At 39.9% G+C, this 27726-nt stretch overlaps 2 protein-coding genes across 8 annotated transcripts; one reads left to right on the plus strand and one right to left on the minus strand.

Moving 5' to 3' along the window:
* Positions 1-1158: 1158 nt before the first annotated feature.
* Positions 1159-25537, plus strand: LOC143345300 (otoferlin). 7 transcript variants are annotated; one of them, XM_076772320.1, is made up of 28 exons: positions 1159-1626; positions 8136-8194; positions 10106-10294; positions 10760-11031; positions 11315-11582; positions 13494-13670; positions 13930-13992; positions 14913-14997; positions 16218-16561; positions 16782-17092; positions 17225-17468; positions 17875-18111; positions 18189-18497; positions 18562-18714; positions 18835-19035; positions 19304-19555; positions 19714-19764; positions 20412-20713; positions 20797-21161; positions 21233-21415; positions 21481-22210; positions 22280-22450; positions 22576-22751; positions 22870-23182; positions 23277-23475; positions 23535-23753; positions 23848-23948; positions 24698-25537. In XM_076772320.1, the coding sequence occupies exons 1-28, from the start codon at positions 1548-1550 to the stop codon at positions 24876-24878; spliced, it is 6234 nt and encodes a 2077-aa protein (XP_076628435.1). In that variant the 5' UTR covers positions 1159-1547; the 3' UTR covers positions 24879-25537. The 7 variants fall into 7 exon arrangements, with proteins under 7 accessions (XP_076628435.1, XP_076628609.1, XP_076628524.1 ...); XM_076772494.1 differs by having other exon boundaries at positions 20797-21155; XM_076772409.1 differs by having other exon boundaries at positions 11318-11582.
* On the minus strand, positions 25162-27633 carry Ns4 (Nucleostemin 4). Its single transcript, XM_076772972.1, has 5 exons — positions 27439-27633; positions 27098-27360; positions 26376-27018; positions 25876-26298; positions 25162-25788 (listed from the first exon to the last, which is right to left on the minus strand). The coding sequence occupies exons 1-5, from the start codon at positions 27530-27532 to the stop codon at positions 25550-25552; spliced, it is 1662 nt and encodes a 553-aa protein (XP_076629087.1). The 5' UTR covers positions 27533-27633; the 3' UTR covers positions 25162-25549.
* Positions 27634-27726: the final 93 nt, after the last annotated feature.

A 27726-nucleotide genomic window follows, 5' to 3' on the forward strand; every position in this document is an offset into this window, starting at 1 on the left:
GCAGCACGAGTTACTTCGTTTTACAGCTCGAACGTTTCGGTCGATGGACAAATTTAACCACGCGTGTTATACAATAGGCATCGCCGCGGCAGTTTTTAACGAAAGACGAAAAGAATTACGTCTTCTAAAGAAATATTGAAACAATCGTTTACACGCGAGCGAATACAGTTGTTAATTTAAATTTTCCACAGCTGCTTTCCGACCGTGATTGAATATTGATTTGTCAATAGAAATTCTGGTAGGTTCGCAGCTATTTAAAATTGCTTTTGCACGAAAGAAAAATAAAAGTCGAAGGAAATTACGTTTCTCGTACCTGTGGCCAAGAGCACCCTTTCAGGGAGCGTCGAAAACATATTTAGCCGTTTTCACCCTCGAGAGCGTTACTTTCCAGCTCGTTTGTGCGTACTTAGGGTATTAGTTCCCAACACCTGGTTATACAGGGTGATCGGCCATCCCTGGGAAAAATTTTGATGGGAGATTGTAGAGACCAAAATAAGACGAAAATCAAGAATACCAATTTGTTGATGGTAGCTTCGTTATACAGTTATTAATGTTTAAAGTTTCGACCGTACTGAATTTTTTTCTCGAAAATGCGCAAGATTTCGGGGGTATGTCTGTTCATCAAAAATGATTGTAATTGACCCCCGCAGTCGAAAATAATTTTTTCAGAACGATTTGAAATTTTTTAATTTAATTTTTTAATAATTTGCTAACTTACTAACGAAGCCTCAGTCAAGAAATTGATATTCTTGATTGTTCGTCTTACTTTGGCCCCTGGAATCTCTCATTAAAATTCTTCCCAGGGGTGGCCGAACACCCTGTATACTCGGAGTACCGTGCAACTCGAGTAACGGTACGGTGTAACGCCATGGAGTCTAGCGTGGGAGGAAGTCAAAGTCGTTCAGCCACGACGATGTACAATGTGCTCGTCGTGTACGGTGGTTGTTCGAGTAATTTACCAAATAGTATCGAGAGGAAATCCATGGTAGGAAGAGACTCAGACCCGGCATACGTGACCGATTACGACCGGAGAATGCAGAGCGAAAGGACCGAGGTTGGACGGCTGTGCCGATGACGCGTGATACGCGTGGCGCGTGCGCCGATTCTCCAGGATGCTAGAACGGGTAGGACGGTCAGGACTCGGGGGTTGTTCGAGGCGCGAACACGAGCCAGTCCGAGGCCTGTCGCTCGTCTCGTGTGCACGCTCCTTCCCGAGCTCGCCGCGATCACAATTCATCCAGATAATTACTGAAAATATCTCCCTACCGGAACAATCGTCTTCCGGTCGCGGTCCACCTAAACTCCACGTCGTGCACGCGCGTCGACAAGTTCGCCAGTCGAGCATTCTCCTTTGGATACCGAGCTCAGACTTCGTGCCTCTTTCGAACGACGCGAGAAAGTCGCGAGAGTTCGTTCTTGGTTCCCGTTGCGGGGCAAAGATGATCGAGGATCAGGACAACGTCCGCGTTATAACGTGCTCCCCCGGAACACGCGTCGCCGACGAATCTTGAATTTACCCGTAGAACCTGCGTAAAACCCGACGAAGAATGGCGCTGGTCGTTATCGTGAAGAACTTTCAAGGACTCAAGTACAAAGGGGAGAAGGTCGTCAAGGTAGATTTCCGGGGTAAGTGTGGAACCGTATCCTTCGACTTGTCTCGCTGGCGGAATCATTGATAAGCGCGAGGACCGGATTTATCCGTAACGCGTCGAGAGGAATGCTGGGGATTATTACTTAGAGAGGCCTTTGAAATTTGCCAAGCTAATTGAACATTTAGAGGCCGTCCGAGAGGGGACCGCAGATGGAAGCTAATAATAAGCCGTTAATAATCTATCGAGATTTCGTTAGGCGGTACGATTTATTTCCAAGCTCGGAGCTGCATCGACATCGTGTTTAGTTTAATGCATCGATAGCAAAATAGTCTAGATTTATGAGATTATCAAAATTGTAGTAGAGCTCTCCACATATTATCGTAATTAAAATTCGTTCTAGTTCAAATTGTACATTAAAATATATGTGCTTCGATAAATTTATCGGTCCTTCGTTATCACAGATGATGCATTACTAAATTAATATTAGTCTTTTAATCGACTGTCTTCATTATTTTGTCTTCGTTTTAATGTTTTGTTATTTTAGCATCCTCAAAGCACACTTCTCGAGTCCTCTGAATCTATTTGTATTTGATTCAAAGAGATTTAAAAAAAGACCAGGACTTTTAAATATTAATGAACCCTCTTTCGTTTGTTTCTTTAATTCTGGAGAAGAAGCGAATCGTCCAAGCCATGCAAAGTTTATCTTAGAAAATCTTTCCTTCGTGCGGTTGCTTTCTTTCCACTTTTCATCCATAATAGCTCTTTCTGCCTTCTTATTAATGTCTCTGACATTAAACTACATATTCGAAAAACTGGAAAATTCTCATTTCAAAGCATTCAATTTTGCGTTTACCTACACTCCATGTTGTCATATAAATAAAAAATAATCTCCCACTTAAATAAATTAACCGCAATTAATATTTTAACGAGAACGTTCTATGGCGGAGTTAGATACACAGGAAACAAATAAATTGGGGTCAATTTTAGTTGATTGGTTAGCACCAGAGGGCAGAAACAAATAAAATTAGATATGTATCTTCTAGAATTATCCATTTCAGTAAAATAGCTATCGAAATAATACGGTAACAGAAACTCATTGAAAGTTTGAATCAATTATCTGATCGATACATAGAAATAACGCGACATTAGTCGCATAGTTGCGTGTATAATGACTAGAAGTTTTTCGTAATTATATCTTTTACCATTTTTGCGTGTAAAAACGCTGGATATCGCTGGACAGCAAACCGCACTTACTGCCCAACAATTTTCAGTTATACTTCGTCCCACATTGTCGTTCGTGCAATGTTAACCAGTGATATCGATTAAAATTAACTCCTCTATAAATAAACGTTTCTATCCGGAGTAACTATCTGTTGTAGCTTTATCGCTCATAATCAACGCGAGATTTTTGATATTCAACCTTTGCAGTGCCCTACTGAGGTCGTATTTAAAAGTTTTACCCTGCGTTAAATATGATGCTTCACGCTCGCGTGCTTCTATTGTTTATTTTTCCGCGATACACTCTTCTACGGCATTCGTAGCAAACCGGCTGTCAAGTCAGTTTTATTAAAATTTCCCTGGCGGCCACTCCGAATCTTTTTCATAATTTACTTCGTGAAACGCTGTTTTAGTTTTAGGCCCTTGGACTCAAAAATTTAGCATCCTAAAAAAGTTTAAATTCGGTCGAGCAAAGTGCTCTGTACGTGTTCTTCTAATACTGTTACCTGTTGAGTATGGTCGCTTGAGTACGCGCAACATTGATGTTTTTATTCATTTTTGCGTATAAAAGTATGAATGTCGTGGCTTAAAAGGACAAATGTGACGTCATGCACGAATGACTCTGCACTAATGGAAATTATGTCCATTCATAAGTAACGTAAATAAATTCTCTTAAATTGAATTTCCGTCGTCGGGAGTTTCTCTTTTATATTGAATTAATTTATTTGATCTCTCTCTTGCGAGTTAATAATTCAATATAAAGAAAAAGAGAGACAGTATAACGACGCAACGAAGTAATAATAATAATACAATTTAAGAGAAAATAATCGAAGTCTGAAAGGTAGAAAAGTACGCGTAAATAGGGAATAATTGATGATTACTGCATGTTTCCTGTACGCGTCCGTGCACGCGTACTTCGTTCCACTGAAATATTAATTTTCGTACGTAGCTACAGCATCCAACCGCGAACATAGTTTAAATCGTAGCGGAATGTGAGTTGAATTAATTAGAAAGCTGAACTATTTTAATATTTGCTCACGTTCAGATAGAATTTGCATTTGCATTACAAATGATTACAACCAAGAAATGGTACGTATGTTTCAGATTAGGATGTATAATTGCTATGGTCCTTTTAAAGACTAATACAGTATAGGTGTCTTCCAAAATGAATCATGGATCGTGGTGGATCACAGTTGATTACTAGAAACGAGTAAAATTTTAACCAAAAGTTTAACGACTCTCGAAGTAAATTTCTTTCATTTTTAAAGGCACGCCCTGGAAAAAGTTTAGAATTCATTGGTATAAACTTGGTCTCCATTTCTGGAAACCAGCTTCAATTTGTACGGTGAAATAAAAGCTATAACCATATCTGAAAAGTTCAAAGGACGTAGTACGAGTACGGGAGTAACTGCTTTTCATTTTTTAACGTTTTGTTAACCCAATCGTATCAAAGTGGGAGGATATTAAGTTTCTATGGTCTGAAACGAATGTTTTGGCTCTTAGAGGTACTTGATTATATCCTTTCTCTTCCTTTTTTTACTCGTGTATTTTACGTTTTCCTTCAGCACGAGTTCATTTCATTAGTTTGATGTCTAATTTGATGTTCAATATCTTTTTTACCGGGCTTAAAATAAATCAAATTGGAACAAACGAGTAGTTAAAAGAGTTTATTCCCCAATAACATTGAGCGGTTAAAATATTTGACGTCCACCTTTAATACCGTTTAAAATTTCAGCGATTACAGATTTAGCGCACCCAATCTGTACGTAGCAATACGTCATCCGTGACATTTGAAGGTTGTTATATTATTACCTGCAAAATACGTCGAATATTACGAAGGGATTGAATATCGGAATTTTTAATAAATTCGTATTCTTCGAAAATAAAAATCATTTTCAATTTCACCGCCAACTGCAAACAACTGTACAGATTCGATTAAAGATTGATGCACGACAAGCATAGGTCATATTTACTCAACGTAATGACGCACGTCAGGTATTTTTCATTCATTTTCTACGTACAATCGTACAGTATACAGGGTACCAATATTATTACAAATTTTGTTACATATCGTGCAGTGTAACTTATTTTTATCCGGTATTTGTTAAACATCACGTACTATATCGTATCGAACGGAGAAAACAGTACAGATATAATTGCTTCAGACATTGATTTACACTTGAATTGCAGGTGCCACTAGTACGGACTCACGCGAGGTTCGATTGATTGACGTTATGCGAATCGCTAACCTGTTTCCATAATCTGTCGTTCGTAAAACAATATTGTTTCGCTCTCACACTTACTCGTTCGATTTCATAGCACCGGTGAATATCGATACCAATGCGTTGTTACACCGTTTAATCAAGGTTCCTAACCGATAAAAGAAACGCCATTCGATATCCCGAAGGATCCCCGAGAAAACAACGTCTAACGTACGGGTTGCTCTGTGTAACAAAAAACTTTTAACTCGTAACATTCGATGAAATGTCAACGTCTAAAAATAAGAAGGATGAACGTTAATCGTTGTACTGGCTAAGAGGAAGGGAACGTTGGCAAAGTTAAGTCAACGCTGGTTAACGCGATCAAACGCAGAGGCGCGACTTGAAATATTTAACGAAGCATAAGTATATGGAGGGTGCAACTGCAAAGGCTATCGATAGGTTAAATGAACCAACGAGCGCTTGTCATCTCGCGGGATCGTGCATATTACGAACATATAGGGGACACTCGAACAAGGATGAACGCCGACAGTTAATAGTTAACGTGGATCTACATTCGAAACACAATTAAATTCAAAACTTTATCGGATACGCGTGGAATGGAATACGGGTCGTCCGGCGCGTCTGACCATTAATATCTTTTTCTACTTGTCGGACTCTATCGCGCGCGTACTCCATAAATTTGCAACGTCGGTTTTCTCGACCACAAGACGCAAATAATGAAACGAGCGAGTGTCTTCGTACTTGACGAGAGAACAGTGAACCATGACACGACCTAATATAGCGTAAAGGATTTCGAAAAAGTTCGCCCTGAGGTTCGATCGTCGAGACAAAGAGACGGTAAAGCTAAAGTTGACAGCTGACAGGAATATTCCTGAGGGATACCGCGAAGTAAGACGAATGGTTCTCTGCGTTTAAACTACTGTACGTTTTCTTACGTTTGAGTCGAACAATATATCGTTGGCGGCGTGGACGCAGTCACGATGTTACGAGCATGATGCTTGTTGTTCTATTATAAGTGTGGACTCACCTTTAGCCGGAGGTCCAGGCCCTAGGGGTTAAAGGTTCATTTAATCGTGTCTGCCCTAGTTCATGGAGACCGTGAGCTCGCGTGACACACAGTCGCGCGAGATACATTTTCTCTTGACCCCTTTAAATGTTACGATGTTTTTTCGGATTTGCTTGATTAGCATACACACGCAGCAATCTGATGCGTATCGTGAAAAAAGAATTTTATTTCCGTAATTTTAAGCGTTCCCAGGATAACTGCCCCTCTTTCGCACACCGCGCGCTTTTATTTTTAACGCACAAGTACATCTCAAAGTGAAATCTAACGATTAAGTCGGCTAAAATGTTTTAAACGAGCAGTTTAATGGCGATTACAATCGTAGTTGTTAAAAGCATCGTTCTTGCTAAATTTCGGTGTTTATGGGCGTTCAACTGATGCAGTAAAACGATGGAACAGCAATGAAAGGGTCTCTTCCTTCCACGAATATGCTTTTGTTTCTGCAAACTCGAGTCGTTAAACGTAATTATATTTGTTCGATTAAAACTAACTCGATTACTCTGCAATTTTATCGTTTATCGATACGTGCAATCAACATGTTTACGTTCTGGGGGAAGCTTACTTTTCGATCAACCCTCGCATACGCGCAGTTACATTTAAAGAAACAATAGAGACGTCTCTCGAGACGAGTGGCCCCACAGGTCAAGTAAATGTACACAGTGAAATATAAAATATGAGAAAGTAGTTTATCTCAGTCATTAGCAGAGTCTGAGAATGCAAGTTGCAACGTTTCCTATGTAGACACGTACTTTTTCCTCCTTTACGTCGAGCAAATATTGTGTAGTTTGCTTGTAATCCCCTCGCTTACAGAGTTTACCGTAATAGAGACAGTTATCGTGCACTTTGACTCGATACAAAGCTATCTAACGAGAACGTCGACTTTAGCGAAAATAAATCCCGATAGAAATTAGCGTCGAGGCTGAGTTTAAATTCGAACAATGTTCGCTATTAGCGCAAAGTGTGATTGAGACGTTTGAAGCGCAGCTAAATAGAAATCCTTACCTCGTTATTGTGTTTGGGTTGGTGGAAGAATGCGAAACTTGGTCGTAAATCGGGTGCAATCGATGTCATAAGCTTGAAGGATTTCAATGGCGTATAAAAGCTTTTCTATAAAATCGTAAAGTCGTGGCACGTAAAATGCTGGGTAGGAAAGCTTTCATTAATATATGGTTTCCGCAATATCGAAACGACTACGGAGGATTTATTAATTTTTGTCTCGTATATCGCAATTCTCACGAAGTTACGGGAATCCATTTCAAGATAAATCACTTCGCCACCACAGTTTCCGTAATGTATACTTGTATTTATAGTAGATCAAGAAATACGTAAAAGATGTTCGTATCTTTAAGACTATCGCAATTGGGGCCCTCCCTTTGGGAACATCAAGCTGAACCTGTGACCTCGACCCAAAAGATTTTTACTTTTTTGGTCATTTAAAGTCTATTGTTTATTCAACGGAAGCGAACAATGCGTATGCTCCGCGAAAGAGAATACCAAATAAATTTGGGACGATTCGAAGAACAGCTGGCATTTTTGGCAAATCGCAAAACATTTTTTAAAATCATCCATAACTCAGAAACTAAAGTAGATAAATCATATGTTCGTGTGACGTACAGTCGTATATTTTTCAAGCACCTTGTATAGCGTTCGTAAAACATTTGATACGTGGCAAGCTTGCGTTTGCATCTGAATATATGGCGCGAAAGCTTCCCACAGATGTCCATTAAGGATTCTGAAATATTTTTAAGTTGCTTTGCAATAGTGTATTCTCGAATTGCATCTTTTCCACGCAGTGCCTCCATTAAAAAATGATTACGTTTCAATATTCATACGCAAAGTAGATTGCGTTTCAGTATTAATTAAATCAAACTGTATTAATTTCACTATTTATGTTGAATACGTAAATAAGGTACTTCAGGCGCTTTAGCTTTGTAACCAGGGATAGCAATCAAAACATTAATTTAGTTAGCATAAATTTTACGAGATACATTCGTTGGTAAATTGCTTAATAGTAACGCGTTAATAATTTTGTTGTTGCAGGGGTTTCCCACTACTCGAAATGTCTCGAGGAAAGTCCAGATCATATCGCGGTGAACGAAGTAAGTACAAGTATAAAAATTACGTCGACTCGAAATCAGAAACGACAAATATAAATAGTTTTACGAAGGTATTCTTAATTTAAATGCAATTTCTATTTCGATCCATAATTATTTTTGCCTTTGTGCGTTCAAGTGCCGTTTGAACTTGACAGGTTCTCGAACAACTTCCATTTCTTTCCAGAATAAGTCGTCCCAGTTATGCTGGACGAGCTGTTATTATCATTCACATTCTAATTATGATATTCAAAAGTCGAGATAACCGTAATATGTTGTGTACTTATATTTTACGAGTGCATTTCGTAGCTTTGCTTGATCGTTTCTGCCCCATGGGTTGCGAATTCGTACAGGAAAATTAGGTTCGCAACGAGCAAACGAGCTGACTAAATTCTATATAACGACAGTGTATATCAACCACTTAACGTGACCTACATTTTTCCCCGATTAAAGCAAAGTTGACGAAAAACATTTTTACGATTTACTCTTCGTCACGCACAGCGGACGTCCTATTGCTTTAATTTATTTTATTCTCCGTGATCGCGTTTCGTTTTTGCGGATGGAGGTTTTCCCGTTTTCCTCTTAGGCTGTTTCTGTAAGCTGTTAATATTTTAAACTTCTACCGCGTTAAACATGCACGTTGAAAGGATGTACGCTGCATGGAATATTAAAGACAAACCGTCAAAGAATTTAGTGCGCACGGTATTTGATGAAACGAGCGGAAAATGTCATGAAAATATAAGTCATGAGGAATTATAACTGTTGTCGTCGCGGCAACATTTTCGAAACGCTTTTCACGTTTACGATAAAAATGCAGATGACGCGATCGTTGGAATAATAACGAGAATGCTAACACGGGCACCATCGTTTTTTGTTAATGGTACACATCCTGCACTGCCTGTCGTGCAGTTTCGTTCGAATTTTATGTCATGGTCGAGGGAAAAGTGCGTGATGATGAAATCGATGAACAAACGAGTTACCAAGAATTACATGTGAAAGTATTTAAATACTATACAGGCGTATACCTAACGCTTACGTGAAATATATCTACATTCTCTGTGCATTTTTTCAACAACATTTCTCTTAATATTTTGAAACCAACAGTTCCTAAATTAAACCAATTTACCATGAATCACCGACATTAAACGTTCCATTTATCTTTAGATTTTTGTTCAATATTCTGGCCAAGGATGCAATTCAAATTATATTCCAATATTTGGGAGCAAATAAAAAATTGCTTTTTCATTAAATAGCAGTGTGTGTGTGGGTTCGGTTTTCAGAGACCACGAGAAATCCAATTTACCAGAAAGTTCAATATTCACTTACCTTCGGAAGAGGGTGCAACCGTGCTCCCAGTTATTAGCTAAAACACTGATTGAAACGAACAATTGATAGAGAAAAAAAACCAACAATATCTCTGTGTCGCTGTTAGAATTATTCCCTCGAATTTTGAGTTATCGATTTTGAGAGTTTACGCTATGCTCGAGTGTATTTTAACCGCGCCGATGATAGCAACTTTCGTGTCAATTCGAGTTTCAAAGCTATTTTGCACTATCCAACGGGCGACGGTGTTAAATCGCCAATCCATCTCGCTACTTTCGTGTAAAGTAAGTTAACCCCCATAGCTATGAGTCGATAATGCGTTCAATTTTCTGATTGCTTGTAACATAATGCGTCGATGAATGATCGACGTTCGTTCGTTTGAACCTTCAGTTAAGCGACGCAAAGCTAATCGGCTTGTCGCGTTGATTAACGACCACTTTCTGCGCACGACTGGCGTTATCAGACAATGCTTAACTCGAATAATACGTTAAAATAGTGTTCAGTGCGAACCACTCGCCTAATTAAATTTTTTTAATCGACAATGACATCGAATTACGTCGAAGTTGGGACTGTAAAGTCAGAACTTTGTTCCAGATGTTCACTTGGAATTTGGGCAGACCGGTCGACGAAGCGGAAATATTGCAATTGGCGGTGGTGTCGCGCGGAGTTCTAAGGAATGAAAAGGTGATAGCGAAATATGGATTGGTCCTGCAGACGGTGGTAAGAGAAGGTCGAATCGTCGTCACGGATTCTTTGGTAGACCTCAACAATAAACCGCTTCCGGTACGTTGAAACGCCAGCGATAATAGTTTCCGCGTGCAATTAATTTTATCGGGCGTCACGGTTGAATTGCTGATTTTAATGAGCCAAAATCTACAGACAAGAATGATCTTGGCTATAAATTTATTTAAATAACTTTCGTTAATATTTGAAATACGTTCGAGTTACTAGCGATTCTATTTTCCGACCATCTCAATATGCTGTTTATGAAGACGTAACAAGTATGCGGAAGAGTGCGTGTTACGATCGATTTACTTTAAGAGGCACGTCGATGAAGCTTGAAATTTCACGAGATAGCGTCGCGGAGAATTTATCGCTACTCAATTTTCGATGGAATTTACATCTTCTTACGAACTGCCATTGTTCGCGTACGAGGATCTCGCATACAAAGCGGAGTGCACGTTAAATCGTCAAGAATTTAGTGAATAACTATCTTCAACATGCGGAGAATCCATTTGGTATGTTTAGGCTGTCGTCTGCTTCGAAATTCGATACAACCCGCCCGACGGAAGTTGCAGCTCGTACGCTGCGTCGGAAATAATGGAAGACGAGCAACAGATGCTGATTGACATCGAGCAGAATATCGCGAACCTCGAGAGGAGCCTCGAGCAAGCCAACACCAGCTCAGCCACTGGCAAACGTCGGGGTTCTTGGCAGAGCCCTGAAAAAACTTCCAAGAGAGGGTTTTTGCAACGGGGTAGTTCCATGTCGACGGCCGAGAAGTCACCCGAACGTAAAAGGTGTGTTGTTTTCGTTAATTAAACGCCAATTCTCTGGTTACGTTTCATTTTCTTTCGTAATATCGTCTCTCTTCCTCTTCGTTTCCCTTGTGAAGAAGCTACAAGTGGAAAACTTCGGAACGAGAATACTGTTTCAGTCTCAGAAATCGTCTGAGGGTAGAAAATAAAAAATAGCAACGAAAATAAATAAACCTACTCCTAAACATCGATGCTTTGTATAGATCAACGGCATGATGAGTAACTTACTAACGTAAACGTACGAAAAAAATTTTTCTCTGTGCAGCAGGAGTTCCACGTTGAAAAGTATGAGATCCTTTATGAAGCTGGGCAAGCAAAGACCACCCAGAGCTCGATCATGCGATAGCGGCTCGGATACCAGGGAGTTACTCGAGAGACGCGACGCGAGTTGTGCAACTTCCAACGAACCTTCGAGGACGAACTCGACGACATCTTTGGAGACGAACGAGTCCGATTACGATACCCAAGCTAGCGTGAACGCTGCGGAATCGCAAGATGCGATCCTCAAGCCAGCGAAGAAACCAAAACCAAAGGTTTGTCAAATCTTAATGATAGTTAATCCTGCGTGCATCGCGAGATTCGAATCAGTTGTACCAGCGTCGAATCGAACGTGGGATACGACTGTATTCCAATTACACGAACTATTCTGTCTATGTATCATTCGAAATTGGAAAATTAACTTTGTCCCGTTCGCGATCGAAAATTAATTACCCGTCGACCAGTTTGCGTTTTCGTTTTCGCTGAACAGAGGCGTGGAATAGACGTTCGCGAACGTTGTTGACGTTCTCGCTGATATTCTCCGGAGTTGCGTGGAAGCGTTGTTAACGTATTCCGCGGGGACGTCGTTGAACGGTGAAATTACGAATGGAAGAAACGAAGAGCATTCGAAAATTCGCCATCCAGTCGAGGGAAAGAAAATAAATAAATTGCCCGACGAATTGCGCTACGGGATTCGCATAAGAATCCACTCGTTCGTCTTCGACCCAGAGGGAATTAATTTCACCCAGTACCAGTTTCTTTTACTAGAACTGACTCGTTTGATATTAATATAAAAGGAAATTAAAAGGCTCCATGTTATTGTCGAGTCTGAAAAGTCACATTTTTAAGTTAAATTACACAATGTTGGTCTCTTACCGTGACCTATAACTTTTTATAGCGAGATAAATTCCCATCGAGCCAATAAATTTGGAATAGCGAACAAAATATAAACAACCTCCTGCCTAAATTTTTCGGCGAAAAAAGAAAAATTTCAAATCGTTCTAGAAAAATTATTTTTAGTTGCGAGGGTCAATTACAATTATTTTTGGTGGATACACATACCCTCGAAATCCTACGCACTTTCGAGAAAAAAATTGCTTGCCGAAAATATAATGTATATGATGTGTGCAATGATGTATTACATATCTGAACGTGCATGATCGTTCGTCATCATAAGGGACGATATATGACTATAGGCAGTGCTGTATACGTCGATATATGGAATCGTATATCATCGAATGATACCATTACGAACTTGTATTATCACCCACGATCCTGTAAGATCATATTTGATCACGTACAATATCCCATTCTAATTTCAAAACGTAGAAAATAGGAGACGATTTTAGTTTGCTTTCGCAGTCTCGCAACTCGCATGGCTTGTCTCTAAATCCTTCCAAATCCTTCATGTTGGTTGTCGACTTTCCGTCTTTCCTTCGAAACCTACTTTCTTTTGGTGTCTTGTTCGATTCAGGTCTCCTTGCTATGCACCCTGACCTTACAAATCTTCGTGCAACGTTTGATCCACCTTGTGAATTCCTTTTATATCCTTCTCGTCATGTTTTATCAACTCATCGTTTATTCAGTATTTTGATTAAAATCTATATTCATTACATATTTGGATTGATTGCAAAAAAACAAGCTTCGTAACGCGTTATTCTGCGATCTCAATTTTGCTCGAATCCGCTTTTGCATCGTACCGTTGAACAAAAACCATCCCGAATTATGCTACTTCACTGTGCAAAGCTTCGTGTAGGTACAAAGCCTTTAATGTGTCCACAAGCTTATCGTGGTCATAAATTCGACCACATTACTCTGTTCAAACATTCTGGTTGGGTGAATACATGGCAGAGGTGGACTCTTTGTCCCTCTTGCCTTGTTTACGCGTTTAATTTACTTCCTTCCAGGTTGTTGAAATTCTTTGCAATTCGATAAATTCTAGTATTAAAAGCTCTGGTATTGCTAAACGAGACAATAACTCACGCTCATGAATCTAGCTTGTTATCTGACGTTCACATTTATAGTTTTGATTTAGAGCCAGGAATACAAAAAAGATATTTAACAGTCGAGAAAACAGATGAGCTGAATTTGAAAGTAACTTATAACAATAGCTTCGTAGATTACTGCGAATATAATTTTCTAGTATCCTGTATTTCAACTTAGTTGCGCGAATTTATCTTCTACAGACCACGGACACAGGCCAAACCGCGTTAAAGGCGCAAGATTACCAAGTTTGCGTTACCATCATCGAAGCTAGGCAGTTAGCAGGATTGAATATGGACCCAGTGGTTTGCGTACAAGTTGGGGATCAACGCAAATACACCAGCGTCAAGGAGTCCACTAATTGCCCCTATTACAACGAAGTAAGGTTTATCCTCAGAAAGTTTAATCGCGGAATAACGAACTGCGAACACACTCAAATTAAGAAAGTTTCAATTTACTTAGAGACACCCTGTTTGTAAAGAGAATTTTAACTTCTAACTTTTGTCGTTGTTTATCGTATTCGATTAGCGTTTTACCATTCTTAACGTGAGCTTCACAGAACATGCTGCGGGATACAATTTTCCACCATTACGGTACATTTGTTCTTTTATAAAAACCTATGTAATCGTTTGTTTCCAGTACTTTGTCTTCGACTTTCACATGCCTCCCGTGATGCTTTTCGACAAAATAATCACGCTTTCGGTAAGTAATTTTAAAACATCGTTAATTTTCCAGCTCATTATAGAAGTTTGGAAGCCGATCGCTTCGTTAATCATTTAGCCAATTAGCCTTTGTAACAAATATCGTAACTCGCCGCCAGTAAATTGTTAGCCGCGCTCGATTTAATGCCAATGTTTTCCGTACTCGAAAATATATGGCGTTGGCACGAAAATTAAACGCTACTTCTCGTGCGGTTTTACGACCAACCGAGTCGTTTCTCACCTTTGCATTTGTGAAGCAAATAGGCGGATCTCGTTAAGAAAATCCTGAATTTGTTCTCGACTATCCTTTCTTTGCGTCGCTATTTGCGCACAGTAATTTCAGGGGAAAAAGAATCGTCCGATCGACTATCTAAATTGAAATATCTTTCGCCGAGATTCTTATTTCTAATTCCAGTGGCTGTCGGCTACGCGATACATTTAATTTTATAAGTTACGAATCTTCGATCTTGCCTCGAAGCGATAAAAGCAAATCTAACCAGTAAATTGGAATTGCACGGGAGGGTAATAAAACACGGGCAGCTACTCTCTTTAATAGAAAAGCGATTCCGGATTTTCCGAGTGTAAGTTCTCAAATAAACGTAGCAACGCTGCATCCGTTCTGCAAACAGTCGATTGAAAATTTATCTTTCCCTAAAATGTTTCTGGACTCGAACGGATTTATTGAATTTATCGATACGGTAACGTTCTGTCTAAACGAACGAAAATTCTCATTTGTCATTCAGACGACAGGTAAGAAAATAACCAGCGACGCGATACTGGTATGATTTTTATATCGATATTATGCCAGGAAAGTTATACAGAAACCGATATCACGTTTCTCGAGGTATGAAAAATGTCGAGAAACCAGGAACACTGGTGAATACAGGTTACTCGAAGTGAACACCTTCTACTGGTACGCAGGTGCAGCAATCGCGGAATCTCTTACGCGCTAATCTAACGCTGGGCAGCTTTAAGTTAGACATCGCGACCGTATGGGCACAACCAGGTACAATATTTCAATCGTCCGAATGGAATTCTAAAGTCTACTTTTTCGATCATTAATAACTGTCTCTCATTTTCTATCGAGTCCGTGACGAGGAAACGGAAACGCTTTGGCGCAGAGAACGAACGGGAAACACACGTTGTTCCCTTTTAATCGGAGGGAACATTTTATTTTTCGACGCGCATTCGAATTTGTCGCGCTAACGACGCGACGAGTTATAAATATCAATTTATACGTTGCCAGTGACGTTTATCGTGAATTAAGTTCCCCCGATGGAAATGAAAATTAAACATCGATATTCGTGTTCCAAAGTAATATAATTGGATCACATACAAACGTGCGACGCGATGCAAAACGTCACCGAACATTTATGCATGCTTTTTACGCGAGTAACTTTTTTCTCTCCCGCCCGTGGCGGAATTGGCTGAATTAATTTACAAAATTGTGCTTTTAATCGCAGATAGAGATACATTATAAAATTAAAGTACGCAGCTTCGTTTGCGAGCAGACATCTTGACTGAAAGTACCGTTTATCGTGAAATTGCTCGTATCCCATCGACTAGATTTAAAGAAATTATCTTTAAACGGATAATGCGAAGCTCGCCAGAAGGTTCATAATCTACTAAACAGAAAAAAATACAGAGAGGAAACTAATCGACCAAATAAATACTCGCGAAAAGAAACGTTACAAGCTACTCTCGCGTTTTGCTTTTCACTCTTATCTCGAACCATTTCAGCGCATGTATTTTTCAACCCTCTTCTCTGTACGCACATCGCTTACTATATCCGAGTCATGCCGCTTCTGTCGCATAGAACGATGTACAAAAAATATTTCTGAGCACATAGATGCACTGTTTTATAAAAATATTGAAAATAATACTGCTTGATTACTGCCATACGAATCGGGTTAGGTCCGGTGTCGCGCACTGGCTGTCGTCGATGGTCTAATTGTACGGTTGACGTAAAATCGATAGCATTTTCTGCATCGTTCCAACGATTTTTCGATGAGACACGAATTGTTCGTTGAAATTGTCAAACGATACGAAGATGCATCGGAAGCGGATGACTGGCGTGCATCTTCCTTCACACGTTCACGCGTATCATGCCACTGAATGGTGTTTTATGATCGTTCGTACAACGTTTCTGCGCTTGGACTTTCTTCTCTCTGTGTGTTTACGTTCGTTAGGAGACACCGTCGCGTAACACGCCCTTCTGGTCCGCAGATCATCAGTTTTACCATAAATGGGCGCTGTTGACGGACCCGGACGACGTCGCCGGAGGTCCAAAAGGCTATTTAAAGTGCGACATAAGCGTGATCGGGAAAGGCGACACCGTGAAGATACCGCCGAAGAGCGAAAAAGACGAAGACGACATCGAGGGTAATCTGTTGCTTCCGGATGGCGTGCCAATCGAGAGACAAAGGGCAAAGTTTATCGTTAAAGTGTACAGAGCCGACGGTTTACCCAAGATGAACAGCAGCATCATGGCGAACGTGAAGAAGGCCTTCACCGGCGAAGTCAAGGATCTCGTCGATCCTTACGTTCAAGTGTCCTTTGCTGGATTAACCGTAAGATCGATCGAACTTCTCGATAATAAATATCAGGTTGGTCCGGTGGTCTTCTTATTTAATTCGAGTAGTCGGAACGTTAAATTTGAAAAGATGAAGTCCATGAAACAACCTGATATTTCGACGGAACTATCGTAGATTTGAATGCCCGTATTCTCCGCGGCACTCTCGCACGTGTAAAAGATAGAAAACTGTTTTATTCGTCTCTCACGGAATTCAGGGTAAGACGAGCGTTAAGAGGCACAGTTACGCGCCGGTTTGGAACGAACAGATCGTTTTCACGGAAATGTTTCCACCCCTCTGTCAAAGGATTAAAATTCAGCTATGCGACAACGACCCGGTTCACGCCACCGTGATCGGCACGCATTTCGTCGATCTGAAACAAATCAGCAACGACGGCGAAAGGGGATTTCTGCCCACGTTTGGCCCTGCGTTCGTTCACTTCTACGGAAGCATAAGGGATTACAGCCTCATAGACGAACATTCGACGCTGAACGCGGGACTGGGAGAAGGGATCTCTTACAGAGCAAGGTTTCTCGTTACTTTCTTTTTTCTATCTATTATCGTTTTAAAGATGTAGCTTTCCCCCCGTTTGTATGGGACACTCTGTATTTTGCATCACTGTCGAAACAAAAAGTTAGTCGATCGTTGCTCACGTTCTAGATTATTGATAGCAATTAGAACGGAAATAAGCGATAACGTCGAGATGGCCCCGTCGGAGGTCGAAGTCGAACCTGCCATGCTAGTCAACGAAACCGCTTACGCGAGGAACGAAGAGTTCTTCCTTTTCGCTACGATTATGGACGCCACGATGATCGATAAAAAACTCGGCGATAAACCGATGTACTTCGAAATATCGATAGGAAACGCGGGGAACGCTTTGGACGGCCACAACGAAAGCTCCAAAGTAAGCTCCCTCCATTGTCCTACTAATTTCTCGATATTGCGCTGTTCCACGCTTCAAAGGGGTTGAAACAGAGGAAATTGCCGAGAGTTGTATTCGCAATAACTTTTGTATTTAAAACAATTTTGAAAAAATAGTGTATCGCAAGATATATGCAAACTATAGCGAGATACAATTGACTGGAATATCTGGAGTGCGAGGAAAAAGCAGAAAGGGAGCAAGGAGAAGCAGATTGTACACTGTCAGACGCAGCTTCCAATCAATATCCCAGAAACTGTATCTCTCTGTAACTTTTCAAACTGCATTTGTTTAGACATTGCAACCGGGAAACATTCGAATTCACGCGAGTGTTAACATAGCGTAATGTTTTAAAAGCAGTCGAAAGTTCGTTCGAATTGATCGTTAATAGATGTGCGAAATGGGACCGAAGAGCGGAACGAGCGGAGAACAAGAAGAGTTGTTGGAAGTTTTGAGCGGATCCTGGCAGAGCACCACACCACCGAGCAAACCAATGACACACGACAAGATTTATTATTTCCTACCGTACTGGGACGACAAACCGTGCCTGCACGTACGAAGTATTTGGCCGGATTACAGGCGCAGGATGTACAACAGCAATATCATCAGCAAAATCGCCGACAAACTGGTAAATCAAAGACAACGAGAGAAAGGGAATTCGACGCAATGAAACTCACCGTAGCCTTGTTTGTGACTTTGATTTAGGAAGAAGGATTGACGGAAGCTCAATTGCACGCGGATGACTCTTCGGGCGACAAAATTCTAAAATCCACGCTCGAGGAATTGAGCAGCAACTGTAATCGATACGTTAGCATCAGCAAGTCGAGTCTTACCGGACCGGGGGTTGGGAAAACAAAGCTCGATAAAGAGAGAACGAAAATGTGTCAAAGGGAATTGGAAAATGTTGGAATTATGGCGAGAAATCTTAAAGCAGTGGTCACGAAGAGCAGCATCAAAGAGAGATTGAAGACGGCTCAGGGTTACCTGCAAAAATTAAAGTTTCTCGTCGAAGATGTGAGTAGTAGCGACCAGAAAGATCTACGTACGTACGATCGCAAAAATCTTTTCATAATTTCAGCCTCAAGATTCTTTGCCGGATGTTTTTATTTGGGTAATTAGCGCTGGACGACGGGTAGCTTATCAAAGAATACCAGGAAGAGATTTAATTTATTCGATCGTTGACGAGGAATGCGGCAGATATTGTGGCAAAGTGCAAACAATGTTTCTCAAAGTACGTTAGCTTGCAATTAGACGTTCAAATATATCTGCGATTAACTTGCCTATTGATTTAATTTTTTAATGAATTCTTGGGGTGGAAAGTAAATTTTCATTGAAAATAGTACGTCCGTAGCTTCCAGGAAAGAAAAAGTTCGGACCGTCCGGTTGGGCAATACAGACGAAATTGCAAATTTATACGTGGTTGGGGATCTTGAAGCACAAGAAGTACTTCATCCAAGGCTTACCGAAAGGATATGAACTAGGCCACGAATTGAAGAATGTCGATAGGCCACGCTCTTTACCACCGACTATCATTCACTATATCGACAAACACGTGCGTGCCCGATGAATACTTTAGCGAATATAGTGTAATAGTAATTTGGTGTACACGAAATACCGTTTTCTCAATGAACTTTACAAGACGCGTGCTTATAAAATTGCAGCACGTGGTCGACAATATTTCTATAAAGCTTGAAAAACAACATTTCGTATGCACCGACCTAATAAATTTCCCTTATGTTTGCATAAGAAGAAAGAAACGTAGCGTGGGCGGAAAATCTGTGCAGTTCGATTACTAAAATTTTGTAATGATTATTGAGTAGAAATTCCAACTGAGAGCGCACATGTATCAAGCCCGATCTTTGATCGGTAGCGATGCGTCCGGTCTTTCGGATCCATTCGCGAGAGTAATCTGTGGTGAGTTTTGCAAATCCACGCAAGTGATCGACGAAACTCTGAGTCCCACGTGGGACGAGCTGCTACTTTTCGACGAAATTTTGATCCACGGCACCGGCGAAGAAATCAAGAAAGATCCACCGTCGATCGTCATCGAAATCTTCGACCAAGATAAAGTGGTACGTCGCGGCTACGACTTTTCTTCTACAAATTACGTCCCCTCTTCTGTTTTTATTTCCACCGCGATACGATTTTCCGTTAATTCCAAAGAAAAAGAAACGTTGATAGAAGCGCTGGCGTTTGAGTTTCTTATGTTTTTGTAATTCTCTTTTTACAGAGTCATTTTGTAACTACGGACATAACATTGCATGAGGGCTCTGCTTTAACAGTTTGTATACAACATACGACATTCGTATAAATATCAAACAACACAACCTACCACATGCCACAACACTCGACCCTTGTAGATATCAGAAATACGCACAACCAACACACGCTTTCACATTTTACTTTTCGCTAGTATTCGCTAATTGGTCGACAGCATGATGACAGTGGAGACAAGAACAGAGTTTCGACCCTGACTTTAGTCTCTCTTCGGTATATGAGTATTAATCGAAAATTATACATTAAATCTATACCCTTGTACTAACCACTATCATTATCCTATCGATCGTCGATATGCCAAGCAATTTAATATTTGCTGATAATATATAAGTAAATGATTCTCAACTCGTATAATCGTGGTTACAGAATCCTTACTAATATCCTTGATATTATAAAATTATTACCTAGCATGCAGTAATGATAATGTAAAAGATAAAAAAAGGATAGCACGTTTAAAAGATCCTTGAGGAAATAAAACGCTCCATGTTAATCACCACGTTTGCAACCGCCGTTTAAAGAAAAAATCGCTCCTCGCGTGATAGCAAACGTATTAAAAAAGAAATCACTTCCCAATACATATTTCGGCTTGTTCATGAAACTAACAACAGTTTGTGGGTGGGGATCGATTCAGACGAAAGCGTGACGTTTCAGGGTAAATCGGAGTACATAGGACGAGCGGTTGCGCGGCCTCACGTGAAGCTCGCCTCAGAATCTTACACGCCACCGGAATTTCCTCCATCTTTGGAATGGTACGACGTGTTCAGAGGTGCTGCGAGGGCAGGTGAGCTTCTTGCAGTTTTCGAATTGCTCGAGTACCCGTCGACCAGAGACTACGGTTTTCCAACGTTACCGGATCCAAAGGAAAGAACGATTCAAACTCATGCAGTTGCTCAAGACCAAGGACCTGTTCTTCCGGTTCCCATCGGTATTCGACCGACTCTCTCCAAATATCGGTGAGACACAGTCTGACGAAGGTTTCGAAAACGATAAATATCTCTGGATGAACGGCTAACATTGATCATCGTTGCAATCGTAGAATCGAGGTTTTGTTTTGGGGCTTAAGAGATCTGAAAAGGATACATTTGCTAACCGTGGACAAGCCACGCGTGGACGTTGAATGCGCTGGCCATATCCTCTATTCTTCGGTAATACCCAACGCAAAGAAGAACCCGAATTTCAATACGCCGATCAAGTTTTTGGAGCTGGAGCTACCGGAACAGGAACTTTATCGACCACCCTTAACGATCAGAGCAGTGGATTGTAGGAGCTTCGGGCGATACACTCTCGTTGGCACGCACACGATCAATTCGATACACAAATACATTTATTGTCCGCAAACCAAGAGAGCGAAGGACGCTGAAGACCGGAAAAAGAATCTGTATCAATTGCAACAATGTACGGGTAAATTGAAAAGGATCTACGGATAAAAGATAAATGAAATATAATATTTCATTCTTTTATTTTCGTCGTAGGCTTCGATGCGTCCAAGACGAAATATCCGCAGACATCATTGCCGGAGTCTTTGGCCGATCTCGAATTCAGTTGCGGGGATACGATCATTACGTTAGGTTTAGAGCCAGGTTGGCCAACGAAAAAGGACAAAACGGAGCAAAATATACGAAAGAAACAAAGCTTGATTTACGACGGGAGCGCAGGTAAGCCTATTATTTTCACGAACGAACCAGAAGGTAAAACGAGAACATCGATTCGATTCCCTCAGGGGATTTCGGTGCTTTCGAGGACGAGGACGGCTGCCAGGATTGGTGGACGAAATACTTTGCCTCCGTCGAAGCTATGATAGAGGAAAACAAAGAACTTCGTAAAGAGAAATCAATTTTTCAAATGCAATCGAACGGTAATGCCCCGATGTTGTTGGAAGAGACTTACAATCAAACTCAAGGAAACGTTTCCGGGGAGAAGAGCCCCGGCGTGACGGCGAAGAAACTATTCGGTCTGAAATCGACCGCCAACGCGGCCAGATTCGTTTCGAAGCTCAGCCCCAGGCAAAGTTACCGAAAGTTCTCGAAAACGGCGTTGTTGAAAGTCTATCCGAACGAGTTGGAAGCTCAGCCGGAATTCGAATACTTTAAGGAATGGCTACACACGTTCGAGTTGTACCGCGGCAAGAAAACAGGCGACGAACCCGAGGACGAGTCTAGAATTGTAGGAAGTTTCAAAGGCGCTCTGAAGGTGTACAAATGGCCCCTGCCTAAAGACCTGATAGATTACACGGTGATGGGTTTCGACCCGCAATATGGCTTCTTCCAAGGCGTACCATCGAACGAACCGATTCACGTGCTGGTCCGGGTTTACATCGTCAAGGCGAACGATCTTCATCCCTGCGATTTGAACGGCAAGGCGGACCCGTACGTGGTCCTGCAATTAGGCGGCAAGAGGATCAGCGACAAGGAGAATTACGTGTCGAAGCAGCTCAATCCCATCTTTGGCAAGTACGTATCGAGATCCGATCGCTAGATACACGATTCGTCCAACAAAAATTGACACGGTTTGCTTGCAAGGTGTTTCGAAATAGAGGCAACCTTCCCACAGGATTCGCTGCTGACCATTCAGGTGCTGGACTGGGACTTGGTAGGCGCGGACGACATGATCGGCGAAACGAAGATCGATTTGGAGAATCGGTTCTACAGTAGACATCGTGCCACTTGCGGTCTAGCTAAAAGATACGACGAGTAAGTTTCCAATTGCCACCGATAATCATCGTCATCCCTTTGTATACATCGGGGACAAGAATTAGATAGAATTAACGAGTAGCAGAGATGACTGTAACGACATGAAAGACAGTGCTGTGTTTCAGATCCGGCTACAATAAGTGGAGGGACGCCATGAAGCCCACTCAGATTTTGTCGAAAATTTGCAAAGAAGGGAAAGTCGATGGCCCGGTGTATTCGCACGGGCGAGTGACAATCGGTAGGAAGACATTTTCCCTGTCGAACGAAGAAATGGAATATTATGTTCACTCCAAAGGCAAGCGTAATTCTTTGCATCAACCGATCTTGGAAATTACTTACGTTCAATAACGTCTAACAATAAGGGTCGTTTTAAACATGGATATCGTTCGTTCGAACTATTGTTATTTATTCAGGCATAGAGGAACACCTCGCGTTGGCAGTTCTTCATCAATGGCAAGCTTTTCCGAGAATTGGTTGCGCCTTGGTTCCCGAGCACGTGGAAACGCGTCCCCTCTATAATCCTGAGAAGCCAGGGATCGAACAGGGAAAGCTAGAGTTGTGGGTCGATATGTTTCCCATGGATATGCCTTCGCCCGGGCCATCGATCGACATTTCGCCGAGAAAGCCCAAAAGTTACGAGCTCAGGATCATTATTTGGAACACGGACGACGTTGTATTGGAAGACGATGCTTTCTTCACCGGCGAGAAAATGAGCGACATTTACGTTAAAGGGTATCGCGTTGCTTTGACATTACGATAGCTATTGGAATAAAATAAATCTTTCGATTCAATGTTTCGAACTTCTGCATTTCGCGTGTTCTATCAGATGGTTGAAGGGACAAGAAGATTGCCAATCTACGGACATTCACTATCGGTCTCTAACGGGAGAGGGGAATTTTAATTGGCGTTTTATATTTCCGTTTGATTATCTCGTGGCGGAGGAGAAGATTGTCATCAATCGAAAGGAGAGTCTCTTCAGCTGGGATGAAACCGAATGCAAGATTCCGGCTCGTTTGGAATTACAAGTAATGCAGATATTACGGGGCACGGGAACCCGCTCTTAAAAGACATCTTTCTTTTACAGGTATGGGACGCGGATCACTTTTCGGCCGACGATTTCCTAGGTGCCATTACTCTCGACTTGAATCGGTTCCCTCGTGGCGCGAAAAATAGCAAGCTTTGTACGTTAAGCATGTTAAAGACCGATGGATCAGTGCCGATGGTAAACATTTTCAAACAAAAACGAATAAAAGGTTGGTGGCCTTTCTACGTAAAGAAGGAGAACGAAGACATGGAATTAACGGTAATTTTGAACACATTTCTTGCATTCGAATACGTGTAGAATCATTATTGTTTATGGAAATTCGAAACTATTTCGCATTGCAAATGTTCGTCAGGGTAAAGTGGAGGCCGAAATTCATTTGTTAGCCAAAGAAGAGGCTGAGAAAAATCCTGCTGGATTCGGTAGAAACGAACCAGATCCGCTTGACAAACCAAAGTAAGTGGCAACTAATAATCTGTCGTAAACTATAGATATCAAAACAAACAAACTTATTACATTACATAATATGTATATTATTCTTATACATAAAAGTTTCATTAACGTGCGACTCGATTCAATTAAATTACACTCTTTTTACTATTTACATTCTAATTACAATCTATCGCCATTCCATGCCAAATCAAACATTGTTTGTATAATACAACAACACATACATTGTTGTTATAGTAATTTTTAGCAATATTTAAACGTAGCTCGAAGAATTTTTCAAAATTTTGAAGATTGTAGAATTCTAAAAAAATCGAAGATTGTGCCGCATTCCTTCCAACGATTTTGTTTTAGTAACCTTACGATACAAATATCGTGTGTTCCTGTCGTTGTATAGATCAGGGGTGACAAACTTTTCCCCCGAGTGTCCCAAGAATCCCACCATTAGGTTTCATATTAATTAATTAATTAAGTGCCCAGCCGTTAACGAGCCTTCGTCCTAATTCAGCCGAATAGACACAGTAGAGTTAGTTATTCCGAGTGTTCTAGGAACACACTAATTCACAAGTTGTTAGTTCGTGATCTTTTCCAAAGGAGGCGCAGGTAGTAAGTTATTAACACTGTAACACTAGAATAACCTCACAGTGCTGCATTCAAAGCTTTGAAAACTCCTTCAAGATGCGTTTAAACATTGTTAAAGCAAAATCCGAAATATTTTAAGGTACGTACATAGATAAACCTTTTATTTCGTATTTCAGTCGGCCCGATGCATCATTCATGTGGTTTTTAAATCCTTTGAAATCCATTAAATACATCGTATGGCACAACTACAAATGGGCCATTTTAAAAGCTTTTGTAACCATCGGAATAGTAATACTCGTATTATTATTCTTTTACGCTATACCTGGTTATTCCGTCAAAAAATTGTTAGGAGCTTAGATGTACGATTTTTATGCTTCAATCGTACGTAGCTATATTATTTCGAATATGAAAGACGATATTTTGATAAGGGATGAAAATTGGATGTAACTGTTTACTATATAACAAGTATTTCAAAAATAATTTCATTATTCGATGCTATTGAATTCATACATCGTTACCCCACGTTTTAAGTATGATACATTATATGCATAATATAGAGACATAATGTATTATATTATACAGAACAATAAAAATAAATTATTTTTTGAACATCTAATATTTCGCCGTTTCGCGCTACGCCTCATCGTACAAATTCCATAGGCCTCAAAATTTTAATCTAGTAACTGTAGAACTTTAGATGTCTTGAATAGTTTTTTTCTTTTTCTAAGTAATTTTTGATAGAGAGAAGAGAAGTATTTCAACTTTAGACGACTGTTACCCTTATTAAATTATTGCTGTATAGTGGACCAACGATATGGTAGCAAAATTTAAAGTGTATATAAATAGTAGTGTAACACATAGTTAAGAATCATTAGATGCAGAACAATAATATGTAATATACATATACAATTTTCATGGGATATTTCTTTACAAATATTGTAGCCTACTTCGTTGTAAATAAGTAGCTTAATATAAATAATATGTAATTAGAAATTAATAAAAATATTACGAATAAACTGTTAATTTTTTCATAAGTCTGCAGATAATACTTCAAATTTATTAACCACGTGTCGTATCTTCGATTCATCGCTCGATGTATTATCGGAATTAGATTCTTCTTCTTCTTCTTCTTCTTCTTCTTCTTCTTCCTCTTCTTCTTCTTCTGTTGAATATTTTTCAGTTTCCGAATCTTTGTCTGTATCTTCTGTTCTATTTTTACCTTGAATCCACCTTACTAATTCAACTTCTGGATGGTTCTCCCACTTTTCTATAAGTATGTATTTATTATTAAAATGTGAATGTGAAATGTCAAATAATTTGAAAATTATTTTTATTGCTATACACTGAATATTACCTTGATTAACGCTCCAATTTAATGGATAAACGAATATAGAAATTGCTCCACCGAGCGCCATTCTTAACAATGAATTAGCCGCTCTGTACGTATCGGGTCTACCGGTCCGCGCAGTTAGAAAACCTCGTTTAATAGCCCAAGCCTCGCAAATGTCCATAGCGGACCATGTATCGTCTTTATCTGGATGTTCAAGTCTTAATAACTTTGGTAAATCTACTCTTTCAGCTAAAAATTTAACTGTTGAACATGGATCCCTAACTTGAGCTATTGGAAAAGAACCCATCAAAATTTGTAACTCTTTTGGAACTGTTGATGGAAATACCAATCCTGGACAATCGCAAAGACAAACATTTTTTGTAAGAAAAATAGTTTGAAAATATTTAGTATGTCCAGGTGTGCGTGATACGCTCACAACTTTTTTCCCTGTAATAAGTGTAAAAATTTACACACCATTTTGTTCATGATTTTCAAATACATTACACGAAAGCATTAATATTCACCCATCAATGCATTCATCAAAGATGACTTTCCAACATTTGGAGTTCCAATACAACCAATAGTCAATACTCCATTTTTATATTGTTCATGTTCGTAATAACTTGTGTCTTCTTTAGTAATAGTAACACTGTCTTTATGATTAATGTCATCTAGATTATATTCCATTTGCATTTCATTCTGAATTTTTTCATGCCAAGAAGTCAAATCTACTTTATCTTTTACAATTTCTTTACAAATATCCAATAGTTTTTGAGCCCCTTCTGCAGCCATTTTTAATTTCCCCCTTATACGTCTTTTTTGTAGTCCTTGTGTTTTTTCTGTATTACCATGCAAATTGTAAGTAGGATACGATGTAAACAGTAAAATGTGTAATTTAGGATAGGTCTCATGAAAATATTCTTTCCATGCTACTACTAAGCCTGGAGAAGCAAAATCAACTTTGTTCAGTACTAAAATCATGTCTTTCTTTAGCTCTTTTGTTACATAATGGTACAGATACGGGGGAAACATTAAGACAGGGTATCTGATATCAACAATAAATAACAAAATATCAGACTTTTCAAGAACTCTCCATAGCTGCCTCCATGTTTCTAAATTTAATTCAAAGTGGCTAATATTGCTTATTCTTCTTATATTTTGATATTCCTAAAGATAACAAGTTAATTAGTTGATTCTGAAGCTACACAAAAAATAAATAAAAATGGAAATATATACGATTGTTTACCTCAAAGTACTTTTGCTCTTGTAATTCTAACTCTCTTTTTGACATATTCATATTCCATGGTGGTCTTTTGGGCATATCAATTAATGGTGGAAAGTAATCTTCTGCAACTTCTTGGTCTTTGTAAGATAAAGGTAAAATAGCTTTCCTAGCTTCTTCTCTTCGTTCCATTAGTTCTTTCTTACTTTCTGAAGGGAACTTTAAAGCATATTTATTGCGACCAATGGATGTATAATCATCAATATCATCTTTACTATGACTTCCACCTATGGGTTACAACATAAAATCAATTATTACGAAATTTATTGTATAAAATTTTTCACTTATCACTGCATTATAGATACCAGATAAAGTTGGATTTAGTCGTTGCTTTTTAATTTTCATTTGCTGTTTCTTTGCTTTGCCGCTAAACGGTTTTTTCCTCGTCCCGTGCGGCATTTTTTCCTCTATATTAGTCTCAGAATTTTAATAAAATCGTTCATTAATGGATTAAACACCTTCCTTTGCGCATCTTCGCGTTGATAACTTTTATACTAATGTGTTGACGTAACCGTCAACACGTGTGACATGTGACAGCTCTATATAGAAAAAGAAGCGCTGGTGTCGTTCCAGCTAGGAAAAATTTAGGAAGG

Source organism: Colletes latitarsis, chromosome 1 (assembly GCF_051014445.1).
Source record: "Colletes latitarsis isolate SP2378_abdomen chromosome 1, iyColLati1, whole genome shotgun sequence".
NCBI lineage: Eukaryota > Metazoa > Arthropoda > Insecta > Hymenoptera > Colletidae > Colletes > Colletes latitarsis.